Source organism: Heterodontus francisci, chromosome 28, assembly GCF_036365525.1.
Source record: "Heterodontus francisci isolate sHetFra1 chromosome 28, sHetFra1.hap1, whole genome shotgun sequence".
NCBI lineage: Eukaryota > Metazoa > Chordata > Chondrichthyes > Heterodontiformes > Heterodontidae > Heterodontus > Heterodontus francisci.
The window spans coordinates 23,025,905-23,047,076 of NC_090398.1; the positions used below are offsets into that span (position 1 = coordinate 23,025,905).

Consider the following 21,172-nt stretch of genomic DNA (forward strand, 5'->3'; position numbering starts at 1 on the left):
GTGCCCTGGGACGGGGATGAGGTGGTGGGGGTAATGGAGGAGTGGACCAGGGTGTCGCGGAGGGACACTATTAAAAAGTGACGGGTTGCACCTCAGCAGGACTGGGACCAATGTCCTTGTGGGGACGTTCACTAGTGCAGTTGGAGAGGCTTTAAACTAAATTGGTAGGGGCACAGGCAACGCCACATAGAAGTAGAAAAGAGTAGAATCAGGTGATTAAAGTAGCGAGAGTGTTAGACAGTATTAGAGAAGGAAGTCGTACCATATTAAATAGGAGCTGACGAAGGACTACAGGGAATACAGGTTCAGAATGCATGTTTAGAAATGTAAAGTGTGGTGAATGAAGTTGATGAGCTACAAGCACTAACACCTGTGTGGGAATATAATGTCGTGGAAATATGAGAAACGTGGCTTAAAATGGTGAGGACAGGGCACTTAATATTCACGGATCCAAAGTGTTCAGAAAAGATAGTGAAGGAGAAAAGGGAGATGTGTGGCAGTACTGATTAGGGAAGACATTGTAGTGTTGGAAAGAGAGAATGATCTTCAGGGAGCAAGAATATAATACATTTGGCTACTGTGGCCAAAAGAAAGGATGTGATCACATGACTGGGGGTAATCTACAGGCTTTGGAATAGTGACAGAGAGAAATAAAGGAGCAAATCTGCAGGGAAATCACAGAAATGTGTAAGAACTTTAATTACCCAAATATCGATTGGGATAATGTTAGAGTAAAGGGAAAGGAGTGGTTAGGAATTTCTGAAATGTTTTCAGGTGAACTTCCTTGACCAGTATGTTCTCAGTCCAACTAGGAAGGAGGCATTGGTGGATCTGGTGCTGAGGAATGAAGTGGACCAAGTATCTGTGGGGCAATACTTGGGGAAGAGTGATCATTGTTTCATAGGTTTTAGATTAGTCATGGAGAAGAACAAGGAACAATCTAAAGTAGTGAAAGATGGACAAGTTCAATGTGATGAGAGAGGATCTAGCCAGGGCAAAATGGAACCAAAGACTCAGAGGAAAAACGGTAATGGAACAATGGGTGATCTTTAAGGAGGAGATATTTCAGGTGTGGGCTAAGTACATTCCAACAAGCTGGAAAGGTAGGGGAACCAAAGCCAGGGCTCCTTGGATAATGAGGGAGATAGAGAATTTGACGGAACAAAAACAAGGGTGTATGATGCATGTCAGGTGTGTTCTTCAAGAGCAAACCAGGCCAAACACAATGGGCTGGATTTTACCGAGCGCCTGATGTCAGGCTCCATGACGCGGGGCCCAGAAGATGCTTCTGGCAGAGGCTCATCACGGAGCCCGACGCCAGGAGGGCCCGGCCTGATCCTCCTGAATCTTCCAGGTCCGCCACAATCTTCAGTGTGGTGGCCAGCACTCCTGCACCTTCACTTCCCCGCCTGGGAAAAGCAGGCATGACACTGGTGCGGGGTGGCAGGGAATTAAGAATTTTAGTGTGGGGGGTCGGTGATGGGGGGATGGGGTCAAATGATCATCATCAGTATAGGGTATTGTTGGAAGGGGAACTTTACACTTTGTACAGTCTGGGGGGGTGCAAAGGTCACAGTTCAAAGGTAAGTGTTTTGTGGGGGGAAAGGGCAAATATTTAATGTAATTTTTATTGGGAGTGGGAAAGGGGCGTTACAATTTTATTTGGTTAATTTAAGGGCGGGGATACTTCGTTAAATATTCAAATTGGCGGCAGAACTGGCTTCCCTGTAAAAATGGCACCAGCGCCTGCGCACAGGCATCTGTCACCATTGCTGGCGTCGGACAGCCCGCCCACTCCACATTGTGCGGGGGGAAGAGGGCCATGCTGTCTATTTAACTGAGCTGCCATGCAAGTTTGCGGCAGCTCTGATGTACCTGGCCCGCATTTTCCACCGGCTGCCAGGAGCAGTGGCAAGTCTTAAAATTCAGCTCAATAAGTTGAGGGGGGAAGTGAAGAGCAAAGAGCATCAGACTGGCAAAGAGAGAATCTGAGAAAGGAATGGCAGTTAACGTGAAAGGGAACCCAAAAATCTTCTAACGGCATGTAAATGGTAAGAAACATAGAAAAAAGTACTGCTCAGAAGGAGGCCATTCAGCCCATCGTGTCCGTGCTTGCCAAACAAGCTATCCACCCAAACTAATCCCACCTTCCAGCACCTGGTCCACAGCCACGCAGGTTACAGCACACTCGGTACATGTCCTTTTCAAAGCATTGAGAGTTTCTGCCTCCACCACCATTCCTGGCAGTGAATTCCAGACACCACCACCCTCTGGGTGAAAAAGTTTCCCCTCATGTGCCCTCTAATCCTTCTACCAATCACCTTAAGGGCTTAAGGGGGTAGTAAGATGTCGGGTGGGGCATATTCGGGTCAAAGAGGGTGGTATAAAAACCTTACCTCGGGGATTCGCGGCATACATCCAGGGAGAAGACTCGGAGGGCAGAGTTCCGGACCGGTAAGTATAGAAAAAACTTACCTCGGGTGAAAAAAAACCTGGAAAAAACTAAAAATAAACTGGAAAAAGTGACGTCACAGGAAAGCTGTGACCTGATTGGCTGGTAGGGAATCTGTACTGAATTTGAAAATAAAACATTGATTAAAATTGATTAAACCCCTAATTAAATAATTAATTAATAAGTAGAGGAGTTACTAAACCGGAGGGAGGAGATTACTGTATTTAGCATTTCATATTTATAGTAGAAATCTAGCGCAAAGGACCATATAGTTAATTGTAACTTAATTTAGTAAGGATTTAATAAGTATTTATTTTAAATTAATTTATTAATTAGTGCTAGAAATGTCAGTTAGAGGGGTAAAGTACTTCACCTGTGAGATGTGGGAGGCCCATGACGCTTCCAGCGTTCCGGACGACTACATCTGCAGGAAGTGTACCCAGTTGCAGCTCCTCACAGACTGCATGGATCGGTTGGAGGAGCAATTGGATGCACTTAGGAGCATGCAGGTAGCGGAAAGCATCATAGACAGGAGTTTTAGAGATGTGGTTACACCCAAGGTGCAGGCAGATAGATCGGTGACCGCTAGAAGGGGCAGGCAGTCAGCGCAGGAATCCCCTGTGGCTGTCCCCTTCTCTAACAAGTATACCGTTTTGGATACTGTTGGGGTGGATGGCCTATCAGGGGAAAACAGCAGCAGCGGCCACAGCAGTGGCACCACGGCTGGCACTGTTGTTCAGCAGGGAGGGGCAAAGCACAGAAGAGCAATAGTTATAGGGGACTCTATAGTCAGGGGCACATATAGGCGCTTCTGTGGATGTGAAAGAGACTCCAGGAAGGTATGCTACCTCCCTGGTGCCAGGGTCGAGGATGTCTCTGAATGGACAGGGAACATTCTGAAGGAGGAGGGTGAACAACCAGAGGTTGTGGTACACATCAGTACTAACAAAGAGTGATGAGGTCCTGCAGGGGGAGTTCAGGGAGTTAGGTAGAAAGTTAAAAAACAGGACCTCGAGAGTGGTAATCTCGGGATCACTCCCTGTGCCACGTGCCAGTGAGGCTAGAAATAGGAAGATAGTGCAGCTAAACACGTGGCTGAACAGCTGGTGTAGGAGGGAGGGTTTCAGATATCTGGATCATTGGGATCTCTTCCGGGACAGGTGGGATCTGTACAAGAAGGACGGGTTGCATCTAAACTGGAGGGGCACACATATCCTGGCTGTGAGGTTTGCTAGTGTCACTCAGGAGGGTTTAAACTAGTGTGGCAGGGGAGTGGGAACCAGAGCAGTAGGTCAGCAGGTGAAATAACTGAGGGGGAACTAGTAAATAAGGCTAGTAAGACTAAGAGGAAGAGCAGGCAGGGAGATGTAGCTGAGCACAGCGGGACTGGTGGTCTGAAGTGCATTTGTTTCAATGCGAGAAGTATAACAGGTAAGGCAGATGAATTTAGAGCTTGGATTAGTACTTGGAACTATAATGTTGTTGCTATTACAGAGACTTGGTTGAGGGAAGGACAGGACTGGCAGCTAAATGTTCCGGGATTCAGAGCTTCAGGCGGGATAGAGGGGGATGTAAAAGGGGTGGGGGAGTTGCATTACTTGTTAAGGAGAATATCACAGCTGTACTGCGGGAGGACACCTCGGAAGGGTCATGCAGCGAGGCAATTTGGGTAGAGCTCAGGATTAGGAAGGGTGCAGTCACGATGTTGGGGGTTTACAACACGCCTTCCAACAGCCAGCGGGAGATAGAGGAGCAGATATGTGGATAGATTTTGGAAAGATGTAAAGGTAACAGGGTTGTAGTGGTGGGTGATTTTAACTTCCCCTATATTGATTGGGACTCACTTTGTGCTAGAGCTTGGATGGGGCAGAATTTGTAAGGAGCATCCAGGAGGGCTTCTTGAAACAATATGTAGATAGTCCAACTAGGGATGGGGCCGTACTGGACCTGGTATTGGGAAATGAGCCCGGCCAGGTGGTCAAGGTTTCAGTGGGGGAGCATTTCGGGAACAGTGACCATAATTCTGTAAGTTTTAAGGTACTTGTGGATAAGGATAAGAGTAGTCCTCGGGTAAAGGTGCTAAATTGGGGGAAGGCTAATTAAAACAATATTAGGCAGGAACTGAAGAATTTAGATTGGGGGCGGCTGTTTGAGGGTTCATCAACATCTGACATATGGAAGTCCTTTAAATGTCAGTTGATTAGAATCCAGGACCGGCATGTTGCTGTGAGGAAGAAGGATAAGTTTGGCAAGTTTCGGGAACCTTGGATAACAAGGGATATTGTGAGACTAGTCGAAAAGAAAAAGAAAGCATTCATAAGGGCTAGAAGGCTGGGAACAGACAAAGCCCTTGAGGAAGACAAAGAAAGTAGGAAGGAACTTAAGCAAGGAGTCAGGAGGGCTAAAAGTGGTCATGAAAAGTCATTGGCAAACAGGATTGAGGAGAATCCCAAGGCTTTTTATACATATATAAAGAGCAAGAGGGTAGCCAGGGGAAGAGTTGGCCCACTCAAGGACAGCGGAGGGAATATATGCGTGGAGCCAGAGGAAATGGGCGAGGTACTAAATGAGTACTTTGCATCAGTATTCACCATAGAGAAGGACTTGGTGGATGGTGAGTCTAGGGAAGGGAGTGTAGATAGTCTGACTCATGTCGTTACTCAAAGAGGAGGAGGCGTTGGGAGCCTTGAAAAACATTAAGGTAGATAAGCCCCAGGGCCTGATGGGATCTACCCCAGAATACTGCGGGAGGCAAGGGAAGAAATTGCTGGGGCCTTGACAGAAATCTTTGTATCCTCATTGGCTACACGTAATGTCCCAGAGGATTGGAGAATAGCCAACGTTGTTCCTTTGTTTAAGAAGGGGAGCAAGGATAATCCAGGAAATTACAGGCCGGTGAGCCTTACGTCAGTGGTGGGGAAATTATTGGAGAGGATTCTTCGGGACAGGATTTACTCCCATTTGAAACCAATGAACTTATTACCGAGAGACAGCATGGTATTGTGAAGTGGAGGTCGTGTCTCACTAATTTGATCGAGTTTTTTGAGGAAGTGACAAAGATGATTGATGAAGGAAAGGCAGTGGATGTTATCTATATGGACTTCAGTAAAGCCTTTGACAAGACCCCTCATGGCAGACTGGTACAAAAGGTGAAGTCACACGGGATCAGAGGTGAGCTGGCAAGATGGATACAGAACTGGCTTGGTCATAGAAGACAGAGGGTAGCAATGGAAGGGTGCTTTTCTGAATGGAGTGCTGTGACTAGTGGTGTTCCGCAGGGATCAGTGCTGGGACCTTTGCTGTTTGTAATATATATAAATGATTTGGAGGAAAATGTAGCTGGTCTGATTAGTAAGTTTGCGGACGACACAAAGGTTGGTCCAGTTGCGGATAGTGATGAGGATTGTCAGAGGATGCAGCAGGATATAGATCGGTTGGAGATTTGGGCGGAGAAATGGCAGATGGAGTTTAATCTGGACAAATGTGAGGTAATGCAATTTGGAAGATCTGATACAGGGGGAAGTATACAGTAAATGGCAGAACCATTAGGAGTATTGACAGGCAGAGAGATCTGGGCGTGCAGGTCCACAGGTCACTGAAAGTGGCAATGCAGGTGGATAAGGTAGCCAAGAAGGCACACGGCATTCTTGCCTTCATCGGTCGGGGCATAGAGTATAAAAATTGGCAAGTCATGCTGCAGCTGTACAGAGCCTTCGTTAGGCCGCACTTGGAATATTGCGTGCAATTCTGGTCGCCACACTACCAGAAGGATGAGGACGCTTTGGAGAGGGTACAGAAGAGGTTTACCAGGATGTTGCCTGGTCTGAAGGGTATTAGCTATGAGGAGAGGTTGGATTAACTCAGATTGTTTTCACTGGAACGACGGAGGTGGAGGGGCGACATGATAGAGGTTTACAAAGTTATGAGTGGCATGGACAGAGTGGAAAGTCAGAAGATTTCTCCCAGGGTGGAAGAGTCAGTTACTAGGAGACATAGGTTTAAGGTGCGAGGGGCAAAGTTTAGAGGTCATGTGCGAGGCATGTTTTTACACAGAGGGTGATGATTGCCTGGAACTTGCTGCAAGGGGATGTGGTGGAAGCAGATACGATAGCGACGTTTAAGAGGCATCTTGACAAATACATGAATTGGATGGGAATAGAGGGATACGGACCCCGGAAGTGCAGAAGGTTTTAGTTTAGGCTGGCATTAAGATCGGCGCAGGCTTGGAGGGCCGAATGGCCTGTTCCTGTACTGTACTGTTCTTTGGAACACAAAATGAGTACTTTGTATCAGTGTTTACTAAGGAAGTGGAATCTGACAAAATACCAGTTCAGGCGGAGATGGTAGTGGCAATGGATGGGGTGAAAATTGATAGACAGGATGTACTGGAAAGGCTGGTTCTGATCTTTGCCCACTCACGTAACCTATCTATATCCCTTTGTAGCCTCCTTATGTACACTTCACAACTGACTTTCTTATCTATTTTTGTGTCATCAGCAAATTTGATAACCATACCTTTGGTCTCTTCATCTAAGTCATTTATATAAATTGAAAAATGTAGAGGCCCCAGCACTGATCCCTGTGACAAACCAGTCATTACATTTTGCCGACCAGAAAATGACCTATTTATGCCTACTCTCTGTTTCCTGTTAGTTAGCCAATCTTCGACCCATGCCAATATGTTACCCTCTACACCGTGAGCTTTTAATTTCTGCAATAACCTTTGATTTGGCAACTTATTGTTATTATCTCCTCGGAGCAAAGAAGGTTGAGAGGAGTTCTGACAGAGGTGTATAAGATTATAACAGGTATTGATAAGATAGACAAAGAAAATCTGTTCACATTAGCTGAAGGTACAAATTTCAGATTTTGATCAAGAGATACAGGGGGTTTGTGAGGAAGAACTTTACTTTCCACAGTGAGTAGTAATGACTTGGAACTCGTTGACTATGAGGGTTGAGGAAGTGAAAAGGGAAATCAAAACATACTTGAGGGAAATAAACTAGCAGGAGGAATAGGCCTGACTGAATTGCTATACAGAGAGCTGGCATGGACTCAATGGGTCGAATGGCTTCCTTCTGTGGCATAATGAGTCTCTAATGAGAATGTGGAACCCGCTACCACAGTAGGTGTTTGAGGTGAATAGTTTATGTACATTGAAGGGGAGGCTAGATAATCATGAGAGAGAAGACAATAGAGAGTTATGCTGATACAATTAGATGAGGAAAAACGGGAGGAGGCTCGAGTGCAGCATAAATGCCTGTATCGACAGGTTGGACACAATGGCCTGTTTCTGTGCTGTATATCCTATGTAACACTGTACTGTCTGTGTGAAGTCTTTAACTGTCCCTCAGTCTGGTCTCATTACCTGATGATCAGAATTACCCTCCTGGAGATTAGTGACCAGCCTCGTCAAAATGGTCTCATTTCTGTCACTTCTTAAATCCTGGATTTTATGGGAATGGGGTGATTTCCCATGAATTAAATGATAAAATGGTGATTTCCTGTACTTTTTACTCTGTACAGTATATCAATCTGTATAATACCTGGGGTGAGTTATATTGTGAAATGGTGCTAACTGCTGCTGTAAAATCCATTCTCCCAGGATTTTATATAACAAGGAGAATTGATTCTGTCCCATTGTAAGTTTTAAATGTGTCTGTGCTCCTATTTTACAGGGAAGGGGAGTCTCTCACGTTATTCCCCATAAAACTGGCGCTAAATTTATTTCAAGTGTAACTGATCTGACAATTTCTGGGGAATGTTTGGAAGTTCATCCCGGATTGAGGCTTCACACAAGGGGATGGATTATGGGAAATTCCCGGTTTCAGGCTCCAGGTTTTTCCCAGGAGCTGCTGCTGTGAGGCTCCACCACTGACCGGTGTGTGTCTGTACTCCGGGGTTCATACCCCACAACATGTTAGATTGGAGCCTTTTTATCAGCAATGTTCAGGACTGTGAATTATTCTAAACATTTACAGCTACAATAATTCCTATTTCCCCAATACTCCCAATCCAGGAAACGTCTCCTTCGACATACACATCCTGCATGGGATTGGATTAAATATCTAATGTTAATTATTTAAACTCAGTTTTCTGTCCTGTTTCTAGTTAAAATGGTGGATGTGGAAAATATTTGACATTAATTTTCTGTTCTGCTGGTTTATATTTTATATTTACATTCTGCTGTCCAGCCTTATTAATGATGATTTATTGTAATTAAATTATCAGACCCTTTCAGTGACCTGTATTTACTGATTCCATACAGATTGTAAAATCCCTAATGGTTCACAAGGATCCATTTTAGATTTTCCAGTCCTGATGGTAAAACTAAACAATCCTCTTATTATTTGTCATCGTTATGTTGAATTTGTTTCTCTCTGGTTTAACAACTGTTTCTTTCCCTTCATTACGGAGCAACAACACAATCTGTGACTGTTCTCCAATTCACCCAACAGTTCGAGACAAATAAACAGTTACCTCAACTCCTGGCATTTGTGCAGTACGGGTCCCAGCCGCTGGAGTCCTTCAAACTGAATGTTGCAGCAATACAGATCAAGGTTTTTTATGGTATCACAGAGACCACTAACGTGAGACAAGACGGCACAGTCAATTGGGGTCAGTCGCAATTCACTAAATGTAAGTATTTCCACAGATCCCACTGTGTCCTGAACCAGTGCTTTATTCTGACACTCAAACAGGTAGTGCAATGTGTTCAGGAGGTTCCTTTTACCAGTTTCACTCCTTGTGTTTCTAATCTCTCCTTTAACCTTCTCCTTCACCCAGTCAATCACTCGGCAGGTTGTTTGATGAGGAAATCGACCCAGAAACTCTTCCAGGGGTCGAGCTGCCTGTGGGGAGGAGAGACCAGCAACAAAACGCAGAAATATCTCAAATCTCCCATCTTCCTTGCTGTGAGCGCTGCTGAGGAGATTCCGGATGTTCCCAGGATCTGCAGTCAGGAATTGTGCGAGTGCAGCTACAAACTCTTGGATGGTGAGGTGCGGGAATGTGTAAACCACACTCTGGACAGAATCATCTCTCTCCAAAAGTTCCATCAGGAATCCAGCCAGGAACTGGGAAGGTTGCAGATTGTACTCGATCAAATCTCCATCTCTAAACACAACCTTCTTCCTGGAGACTCCTGTGAAGGCCATCTCACCGATCTTCAGTAACACATCACGGGGGTTTTCAATCTCTTGGCTATGGTTTTTCAGAATGTTGTAAATATAGTAGGAATATAGCTGGGTGATGGTCTTGGGAACTTGCTGCTGTTTCCTGTCTCTTTGTGTAAAGAAGGAACCCAGTGACAGACAGAGGATCCAGCAGTAGGAAGGGTTGTAGCACATGGTGTACAGGATCTCGTTCTCCTCCACGTGTTTGAAAACAGCTGCTGCCACCGTCTGATCTTCAAAAAACTTGTTGAAATATTCCTTCCGTTCATCACCAACAAATCCCAGGATTTCAGCCCAGACACTGATCTCAGCCTTTTCCAATAAATGTAATGCAGTGGGACGACTGGTCACTAACACTGAACATCCTGGGAGCAGCTTGTGTTGTATTAAACTGTACACAATGTCAGACACTTCACACCAGCATTCGGGATCTGTGCATATGTACTGAGGTTCTGTATTTCTCCGATCATCACCAAAATCGATCGTGTCCTTGAATTCATCCAAACCATCAAATATAAACAGCAATCCCTCTGGATTCTTCCAGAGCTCTCCCAGGGCATTCCCAAAGTAAGGATACTGCTTCAGTACCAGATTCCTCAGGTTTATTCTGCAGTTAATCGTGTTCAAATCCCGGAATTTAAAACTGAAAACAAATTGAAAGTTTGGGTATATTTTCCCAGTGGCCCAGTCATAAACAATCTTTTGTACCATTGTTGTTTTTCCCATCCCCGGGACTCCACTCACTGCTGCTGAACTCCCAGATTTGTGTTTTCTGTGGGAAAAACTGCTCTGGAATAACTGATCAGTTTGGATTTTCTCCAGTTCTTTCCGGAGATGTTTCTCTCTCCACTCTTCATGGTCTCGGCCTCTTACCAGCAGTTCATGTTCTACAAGTGTCCGGTCTCGAACAGTAGAAATGATCGTTAGCTCAGCGTATCGATCAACCAGCTGGAAAATCTTAACCTTCTCCTTTATTAGGATAGTGTTCACTCTCAGTGTTTCAGTTTGTACCCGGAGTGTTTCCTTGTGTTTCTGTTGAACATCTTCAATTAGAACAGTCAGAAAGTGGTTTTCAATGTTAGTTGTGTTTACATAAATAATTTCTCATTATATTTCAATGAATAGACATATTTAATTCACAGTTTCAATAGAGATGCATATTGGATTTAAAACTCAGTTATTGGAAGTTGCTTGAGAGTGAATAATCCTGAGAAAAGTTTCAAACTCTCCCTTGATTCTAATATTTACTGAATCTAGAAATTCCTATGAAGGTGATATTTTCCCTCTGATGATTAATACTATCCAGCCTGCCCTGTACTATAAACATCTCATTACAAATCCACACATGATCCTAGTGTGCAACAGTAGATGTTCTCGTGGATCAATCTTCACAATGGTCAGTGGTGCTGATCTTCTGCAGCAATGGGAAACAGGACATTGGATATCAGTGGGAGAGGAACAGACTGTGACTGTTCCTGAGCTCCACTCATGAGGCCTTAGAATCGAATTTAATGATACAAAGCTTACGGCACAGAAAGAAGCCGCTTGGCCTATCATGCTGAAATAAAACAGTCTATTTCACTTTCCAGAATTTGGTCCATTTGGTTCTGCAGGTTATGGCACTTCAGGTGAATATCCAGGCACCTTTTGAATGAGATGAGATTTTCTGCCTCTACCACCCTTTCAGGCAGTGCGTTCCAGACCCCCACCACCCTCTGGGTGAAAAAATTACCCTCATCTTCACTGAGCCCTCTGCCAAGCTAAATAGGCCCTTCCCATCTGCTCTTTCCAGGCCCCTGTCAAATTTGCACATCTCAATCAGATCTCCCCCTCAGCCTCCTCTGTTTGAAGGAGAACAACCCCAGCCTACCCAATCTTTCCTCATAGCTTCATTTTCCTATTCCTGGCAACACACTCATAAATCTCCTTTGTACCCTCCCCAATGCAATTACATCCTTTCTTCAATGAGGTGTCCAGAACTGCACACAGTACTCAAGTTGTGGCCTAAAATATGAGTTATTCAGTTCCAGCATAACCTCCCTGCTCTCAAATTGTATACCTCAACTGAAAAAGGAAAGGATTCCATATTCCTTCATAACCTGTCGTGATACCTTCAGGGATCTGTGCACATTCACTCCAAGATCCCTCACTTCTCAGTGTCCTCCCACTTATAACCTGCCTTGGGCTGGTTACTTGAATTATCAGCACTGGGTGATGAACAGACAGTGAATGGAGATAAGTTCCACATGACATCCTATCTGAACTCTGAGCTTCTAACTCCATATCCTCACCATCACAATGACCGCCTGTCTCCACTTCACCTCATTTGCTGCTGAAACCTTCATCAATGGTTTTGTTAACTCCAGACCCAACTATTCCAATGATCTCCTGGTCGGCCTCCCACCTTGCATCATCTGTACCTCAGCACCCAGAAATGGATTTTCACTGGGAAAAACTGCTTTGGAGCAATTGATCAGTTCGGATCTTTACAGTTCTCTCTGGAGAAGTTTCTCACTCCACTCTTCATGGTCTCGGCCTCTTGCCCCCAGTTCATGTTCAAAACTGAGTTCATCCAAAACTCTGGTATCTATATCCTAACTCTCGCCAAGTCCCATTCACCTATCAACCCTGTGCTTGCTGACCTACATTGGCTCCCGGTCCAGCAACGTATCGACTTAAACATTATAATTCTTGTTTAAAAATCCCTCCACGGCCACACCACTCCCTTCCTTTAACCTCCTCCAGCCCTAGAACCCTCCTAGATCTCTGCGATTCTCCAACTCTGGACTCTTGCGCATCCTCAGTTTTCAATGTTCCACCACTGGCGACCATGCCTTCAGCTTCCTTGTACTCAGCTTAGGCAGCATGTGTGGAGAGAGAAACAGAGTTAATGTTTAACGTCTTTTGTCAACTGGAAGATGTTAGAGGTGTAAAAGATATTAAACAAGTACAGAGGCAGGAAAAGGTGGGGGGCAGGGATAACAACAAAAGTGAAGATCTGTGATAGGTTGGGAGGTAAGGGAGATTAAATGACAAAAGTAATGATGGCAAAATGAGATGACAATAGGGCAAGTAAAGCAATAAAAGATGAGTCCAGAAGAGAGAAAATGCTGGAAATACTCAGCAGGTTGGGCAGTGTCTGTGGTGACAGAAACAGTTAGTGTTTCAGGTTTGTGACCTTTCATCAGAACAGTTCGGTTTCTCTTTCCACAGATGCTGCCAGATCTGCTGAGCATTTCCAGCAATTTCTGTTTTTATATCAGATTTCCAGCAACTGCAGTGTTTTGCTTTTGTTTGGAACGAGAGGATGTGTGAATACAAATAGCAGCATCATGACCAATAGCTGCTGTCCAGAAAAATGGGTGCAGAGATTATGAGCTGTAATTATTAAACTGAAGGTTGAGACTGGAAGGCTGTAATGTGCCTAATCGAAAGCTGAGGTGCTTTCCCTCAAGCTTAAATTGACCTTCACTGGAATAGTGTAGGACAAGAACAGAAAGTTAAGAGTTGGAGTGAGGCAGAGAATTAAAATAATAGGCAGCAGAGAACTGACCATGGCACCGTGGTACAGGAAGCCATTCAAGTGAGAGGAGTAAATAGGAATGTAGTGGTAGTCGGAGACAGTATAGCCAGGGGATAGACATTGTTCTCTGTGGCCAAGAGTGAGAGTCCAGAAGTCTGTATTGCTTGTCCTGTGCCAGGGCAGGATGGAGAGGAACTTGCAGTGGGAGGGGGAGGAACCAGTTGTTGTGGTTCATGTGGGTACCAACAAACACAGACAGGACGAGGAAAGAGGTTCTGCACAGAGCGTATGAGTATTTAACTAGGGGTTAAATTAAAAAGCAGAACTTCTAGGTATTGTTCTTCTTCTTTGGCCTTCTTGTCTCGAGAGACAATGGGTAAGCGCCTGGAGGTGATCAGTGGTTTGTGAAGCAATGCCTGGAGTGGCTATAAAGGCCAATTCTAGAGTGACAGACTCTTCCACAGGTAAGAAATGGGGGCAGATAAAATTGGTTGTCGGGGCTGTTACACAGTTGGCTCTCCCCTTGCACTTCTGTCTTTTTTCCTGCCAACTGCTAAGTCTCTTCGACTCGCCACACTTCAGCCCCACCTTTACGGCTGTCCGCAAGCTCTGGCGATCACTGGCAACTGACTCCCCGACTTGTGATCAATGTCACAGGACTTCATGTTACGTTTGCAGACGTCTTTAAAGTGGAGACATGGACGGCTGATGGGTCTGATACCAGTGATGAGCTCACTGTACAATGTGTTCTTGGGGATTCTGCCATCTTCCATGCGGCTCACATGGCCAAACCATCTCAAGCGCCGCTGGCTCAGTAGGGTGTATATGTTGGGGACGTTGGCCACCTCGAGGACTTCTGTGTTGGAGATACGGTCCTGCCACCTAATGCCAAGGATTCTCCAGAGGCAGCGAAGATGGAATGAATTGAGACGTCGCTCTTGGCTGACATACGTTGTCCAGGCTTCGCTGCCGTAGAGCAAGGTGCTGCGGACACAGGCTTGATACACTCGGACTTTTGTGTTCCATGTCAGTGCGCCATTTTCCCACACTCTCTTGGCCAGTCTGGAGATAGCAGTGGAAGCATTTCCCATGTGCTTGTTGATTTCTGCATCGAGAGACAGTTAACTGGTGACAGTTGAGCTTAGGTAGGTGAACTCTTGAACCACTTCCAGAGCGTGGTCGCCAATATTGATAGATGGAGAATTTCTGGCGCCCTGTCCCATGATGTTCCTTTTCTTCAGGCTGATGGTTAGGCCAAATTCGTTGCAGGCAGCCGCAAACCAGTCGATGAGACTCTGCAGGCACTCTTCAGTGTGAGATGTTAATGCAGCATCGTCAGCAAAGCGGAGTTCCCTGATGAGGACTTTCCGGACTTTGGTCTTCACTCTCAGACGGGCAAGGTTGAACAAACTGCCACCTGATCTTGTGTGGAGGAAAATTCCTTCTTCTGAAGACTTGAACGCATGTGAGAGCAGCAGGGAGAAGAAAATCCCAAACAGTGCAGGTGCCAAAAAATCAGCCCCGTTTCACACCACTCAGGATAATCTTTGCATTATTACCTGAGCCATGAGCAAATTGGAGTCGGGTAAATAACATTAGAGCATCAAAGTCGTGGCTGAAAGATTGATGTGAGAGAAATGGGTTTTGATTGATGGGGCACTGGCACCAGAACTGGGGATAGTATGGCAAAGCCTGCCCTGTCGACCCTGCAAAGTCCTCCTTACTAACATCTGGGGGCTTGTGCCAAAGTTGGGAGAGCTGTCCCACAGACTAGTCAAGCAACAGCCGGACATAATCATACTCACGGAATCATACCTTACAGACAATGTCCCAGACACTGCAATCACCATCCCCGAGTATGTCCTGTCCCACCCACAGGACAGACCCAGCAGAGGTGGTGGCACACTGGTATACAGTAGGGAGGGAGTTGCCCTGGGAGTCCTCAACATCGACTCTGGACCCCATGAGGTCTCATGGCATCAGATCAAACATGGGCAAGATAACCTCCTACTGATTACCACCTACCGTCCTCCCTCAGCTGATGAGTCAGTACTCCTCCATGTTGAACACCACTTGGAGGAAGCACTGGGGGTGGCAAGGGCACAAAATGTACTCTGGGTGGGAGACTTCAATGTCCATCACCAAGAATGGCTCGGTAGCACCACTACTGACCGAGTTGGTAGAGTCCTGAAGGACATAGCTGCTAGACTGGGTATATGGCAGTTGGTGAGGGAACCAACAAGAGGGGAAAACGTACTTGACCTCGTCCTCACCAATCTGCCTGCCGCAGATGCTTCTGTCCATGACAGTATTGGTAGGAGTGACCACCACACAGTCCTTGTGGAGATGAAGTTCCGCCTTCACATTGTGTGGCACGACCACCGTGCTAAATGGGATAGATTTCGAACAGATCTAGCAATGCAAAACTGGGCATCCATGAGGCACTGTGGGCCATCAGCAGCAGCAGAATTGTACTTAACCACAATCAGTAACCTCATGCCCCGGCATATCCCCCACTCTACCATTACCATCAAGCCAGGAGACCAAACCTGGTTCAATGAAGAGTGCAGGAGGGCATGCCAGGAACAGCACCAGGCATACCTCAAAATGAGGTGTCAACCTGGTGAAGTTACAACACAGGACTATCTGCATGCCACACTGGGTAAGCAGCATGCGATAGACAGAGCTAAGCGATCCCATAACCAACGCATCAGATCTAAGCTCTGCAGTCCTGCCACATCCAGCCATGAATGGTGATGGACAATTAAACAACTAAGTGGAGGTGGTGGCTCCGTAAATGTCCCCATCCTCAATGATGGGGGAGCCCAGCACATCAGTGCAAAAGGTAAGGCTGAAGTATTTGCAAAAATCTTCAGCCAGAAGTGCCGAGTTGATGATCCATCTCGGCCTCCTCCTGAAGTCCCCAGCATCACAGATGCCAGACTTCAGTCAATTCGATTCACTCTGCTTGATATCAAGAAACGACTGAAGGCACTGGATACTGCAAAAACTATGGGCCCTGACAATATTCTGGCAACAGTACTGAAGACCTGTGCTCCAGAACTTGCCACACCCCTAGCCAAACTGTTCCAGTACAGCTACAACACTGGCATCTACCCTGCAATGTTGAAAATTGACCAGGTATTTCCTGTACACAAAAAGCAGGACAAGTCCAACCCGGCCAATTACCGCCCCATCAGCCTACTTTCAATCATCAGTAAAGTGCTGGAAGGTGTCATCAGCAGTGCCATCAAGCGGCACTTGCTTAGCAATAACCTGCTCAGTGACGCTCAGTTTAGGTTCCGTAAGGGCCACTCAGCTCCTGACCTCATTACAGCCTTGGTTCAAACATGGACAAAAGAGCTGAACTCAAGAGGTGATGTGAGAGTGACTGCTCTTGACATCAAGGCAGCATTTGACCGAATATGGCATCAAGGAGCCCTAGCAAATCTGAGGTCAATGGGAATCGGGGTAAAACTCTCCTCTGACTGGAGTCATACCTAGCGCAAAGGAAGATGTTTGTGGTTGTTGGAGGTCAATCATCTGAGCTCCAGGACATCACTGCAGTAGTTCCTCAGGGTAGTGTCCCAGTCCCAACCATCTTCAGCTGCTTCATCAATGACCTTCCTTCAATCATAAGGTCAGAAGTGGGGATGTTTGCTGATGATTGCACAATGTTCAGCACCATTCGTGTCTCCTCAGATACTGAAGCAGTCCATGTAGAAATGCAGCAAGACCTGGACAATATCCAGGCTTGGGCTGATAAGTGGCAAATAACATTCGCGCCACACAAGTGCCAGGCAATGACCATCTCCAACAAGAGAGAATCTAACCATCTCCCCTTGACATTCAATGGCATTACCATCGCTGAATCCGCCACTATCAACATCCTAGGGGCTACCATTGACCAGAAACTGAACTGGAGTAGCCAAATAAATACCGTGGCTACAAGAGCAGGTCAGAGGCTCGGAATCCTGAGGCGGGTAACTCACCTCCTGACTCCCCAAAGCCTGTCCACCATCTGCAAAGCACAAGTCAGGAGTGTGACGGAATACTCTCCACTTGCCTGGATGGCTGCAGCTCCAACAACACTAAAGAAGCTCTACACCATCCAGGACAAAGCAGCCCGCTTGATTGGCACCCCATCTACTCTCTCCACCTCTGACGCACAGTGGCAGCAGTGTTTACCATCTACAAGATTCACTGCAGCAATGCACCAAGGCTCCTTAGACAGCACCTTCCAAACCCGTGACCTCTACCAACCAGGAGGACAAGGGCAGCAAATGCATGGGAACATCACCACCTGCAAGTTCCCCTCCAAGTCACACACCATCCTGACTTGGAACTATATCGCCATTCCTTCACTGTTGCTGGGTCAAAATCCTGGAATTCCCTTCCTAACAGCACTGTGGATGTAGCTACCTCAGATGGACTGCAGTGGTTCAAGAAGGCCGCTCACCACCATCTTCTCAAGGGCAATTAGGGATGGGCAATAAATGCTGGCCTGGCCAGTGACGCCCACATCCCATGAATGAATAAAAAAACAAAAAGTGGGAGCTGTCCCATTAGGACAGTCTTCACCTGAACCGTGCTGGGTCCAGTGTTTTGGCAAATCGTATAACTAGGGCAGGAGAGTGGGCTTTAAACTAAATAGTGGGGGCAAGGGATCAAGTGATGTTCAATCTTGTTTCTCCAGCCTTTGATTTTCTGATTCCCAGAATCTGTCAATCTCTGAAACAAACGGCTACAGTCAATCATTCTGATTCTGGGAAGTGAAATAAACAGTTTGAAATCTCCATGTCATCACTTACCTTTCAGGTGACTGGGTATTTCAGATAAACCTCGTGCGATGTCCATATAATCAAATGAATCACAACCTGTTTAAATCAATCAATTTTCATGAAATCAGATTTGTGTAATATTATAGTAAATTCTGCAGTGTTTGAATCTGAAGTTGAATTCAGTGTGTGATTTTACCGTACCGAGTTCCTGTATTTCTTTCAGTATTTTCTCCAACTTTGGTAATCTGTCGCACATTTTCACAAAGGATTCCCACATCAGCCTTTGGACCCGAGAGTCTTTCTCCATCACCAGATTTAGGAGAAGTTTGGAACTGTCCGCCCGGTTTCCCTTCTCCACGAGCTCAGTGACTTTCTGTAAAGAATAATAATGAATATATGAATTCTCAGTTTTCAGCACAGAAAGCAGTCACTGGGCCAGGTACTGATCCATTCTGAACATGGGCTGAATATTCTGTAAACATCTTGATTCAGACATTAATGGCAAATAAATGTGATAAAACTAAATTCAAAATCAGAAGTATTGTTCGAGGAGAGTGAGGAATCACTAAGAATCTGCAGTATTTTAATGGGATTAGTTTTCTCTGTCCTTCAGTGTCCAACATGACATCAGATACTGATTGACAATATGATCCACTTGTTTCTCACACTTACTTCCTGCTGTCACACTTTGTGATTTACTCAGAAATAAAACAGCAGTGAATCAGAACTCAAGTGACAGGGAAGGATGATTCTGAACTGAGGGAAACAGCGAGAAAACTGTCTGAGAAATTATCACTAACCAATCGAAACAACCCCTGTTGATTTATCAGTCAGGAGAATTGACCAATAATAATAATACTGAAAATCCAATCACTCCATATATATTCCCCTCAGTAATTGAGATGTCAGATACGCAATGTTTTGTCCACCCGCTGCCAGTATGAAACCTCAGTAACCGGGAGAACATATCCAGCAATGGATAGTCAGGACTTCCATCAACAAATTACATTTAATATAGGATTTTTAATGTCGATAAACAACCCAAGATGTTTCACAGAGACGGAATCAGACAACAGGCCCAAGACAAAGCAGGATAAATTGGCACAGGTGACCAAAACCTAACAAAAGATAAGTTTTAAGAAGGAGGGGACGGGGATCGGTTTCAGGAGTGCATTTCAGAGCGTGGGGCCCAAGATAACTGAAAGATTGGCCACCAGTGGTGATGTGAAGGAAGGGCTTCACAAGAGGACAGGGTCAGAGCAATGAAAAATTCCAGTGGTACGAGAATTGAAGGAGGTTACAGTGATCGGAAGCATCAGGACCATCGAGTTATTTAAACAGAAGGATAGGAATTTTAAACTGAAGGCCTGAGGGTTAGAAGCCATTCTCGATGTGTGAGCACACATGTGATATCAGAAATGGGACCTGGAGGGGACAGGGTACAGGCAGCAGACTCTGAGTAGCTGAAGATTACAGAGTGTGTAAGGTGGGAGGCCGGACAGGATAACATTGGAATAGTCGTGTCTGGAGGCATGGACGAGGGCTCAGTAGGAGATGAGCTGAAGTAGGGATACAGACTGGCAATGTTAAATAGATAGAGTAGGGGATCATCGTGATCGACAGCATATCGGTGGGTGGAGGTCGGGGAGGGACGGAGCCAGAGGGTGGGGATTGGGAGGGACAGAGCCGAAGGGTGGGGATTGGGAGTGACAGAGCTGGCGGGTGGGGATTGGGAGGGATGGAGCCGGAGGGTGGGGATTGGGAGGGACTGAGCTGGCAGGTGGGCGCAACTGCTTTTGAAACACCCTCCTATAAGAAGCTACCGGTCCCACGGGACGGCAAGTGTGGAGCTTCTCCCGGTGACAGGCCCGGGTTAATGGCCGCCAGCTTTCTAGCTCTTTTGGAGGAAATAAAGATTAATAAACTGTAATGTCAAACCCCAAAACTTTAAAGAAACTTAGTTCAGTTATGAAGAGGATGGGGGAGGGAGGGAAGAACAATTTGAGACACAGCACAGGTGGGGTGTGTGTGTTAGAGAAAACCTGCTGGGAAGAGTGATCCAGAACGACAACAATTCCTTTCATTAAAGAAAACACCTCTGACCGAAACAGACTAGAAACTCCCCCCAGAATACTGGTTTAACATTAGAGAAAGGAGGATGATGGGAAGTTGAGTAAATGAACCGTTTCACAAAGACCGCAGCGATATTGCGCTGCTTCTGGTGTTAACTTTGTGAAGGACATCAATCTACACAGTCACATCTCATTCAAGTTTTGGACTGGAACACATTTTGTAAAGTCTAATGTGCATTAAGTGTCCTCAATGACTTGGGAAGTAGCTGTGAATTCTAATTCTACGTTCATGTTTTTTCCCGTTTTTGTTCTTACCCATTAAACAAGAACATGGTGTTGAATTTGAAAAAAAGATTGTTCCATTCAGCTTGGGAAAGAGACTGTTGCTTCTCACAGTCTGGTTTTTATCACAAAATAGTTTAGCTCGCTGCCTATATGCTAATATAATGTTATCACATGGTGTAGCTAGCTCTATTCTGTCAACAAAAGTAATTCACATTGGCATTGTGCACTGTTTTACTTGTTTGTTAGCTAATACAACTGTGCTCTTTTCCAATGATGTTTGGATGTTTAGCTTCCTTATTTATAGGGAGAAATGTGTTTTAAATTGACTCTGATTTGATGACATTAGGTTAGCTATATACTTTATATGCAGATTAATCCAAGAGCACATGGGCAGAAAATTACACAGAGAATGAGCTCAATTTACTGATATTCCACCTGCGAAGTGAAGTTCCACACCAATGGCACAGGGGAAAGTAACTGATCAGGTTGTGAACAGTTTTTGACACGTCATTATCAGAATTAAATAAAACAATCGAGACACTGTCCTGCAGATTCATCAGGATGTTACCAGGGACTAAGGAGTTAATGTAGGGATTTGAGAATTTAGGAATCATTCCTGCAAAGTGAGAAAATTAAGGGATGAGTTGATGGAAGTCTTCAAGACTGTAAGTATGTGATGAATTAAATGCACAGCGTTAATGTGAAACCACGTTATTCTGTCCCTTCAGTTATTTTTTGGGTTGTTTTCCCGTTTTGTGTTTCTCACATTTTCATCATTTCAGCTCTTTGTGTTTAAATGGCTTTTGTTTAACCCACAGACTATTTTTGTCATCTAAAGTTCCCCAATTTACTATGAAGTCGTTTCCTGGATAATTCACTGCCTT

General features: G+C 45.3%; 1 protein-coding gene across 3 annotated transcripts in view; it reads right to left on the reverse strand.

Moving 5' to 3' along the window:
* The window catches only part of LOC137385133 (NACHT, LRR and PYD domains-containing protein 3-like), an 89,359-nt gene that overhangs the window by 22,059 nt on the left and 46,128 nt on the right, over positions 1-21,172 (reverse strand). For all 3 annotated transcript variants that reach the window (XM_068059958.1, XM_068059957.1, XM_068059959.1), the window contains 3 exons: positions 18,133-18,304; positions 17,962-18,027; positions 8,933-10,670 (listed from right to left, as the gene is read on the reverse strand). In XM_068059958.1, the coding sequence (XP_067916059.1) occupies positions 8,933-10,670; positions 17,962-18,027; positions 18,133-18,304 (1,976 nt within the window). The remainder of the gene's footprint in view (positions 1-8,932; positions 10,671-17,961; positions 18,028-18,132; positions 18,305-21,172) is intronic.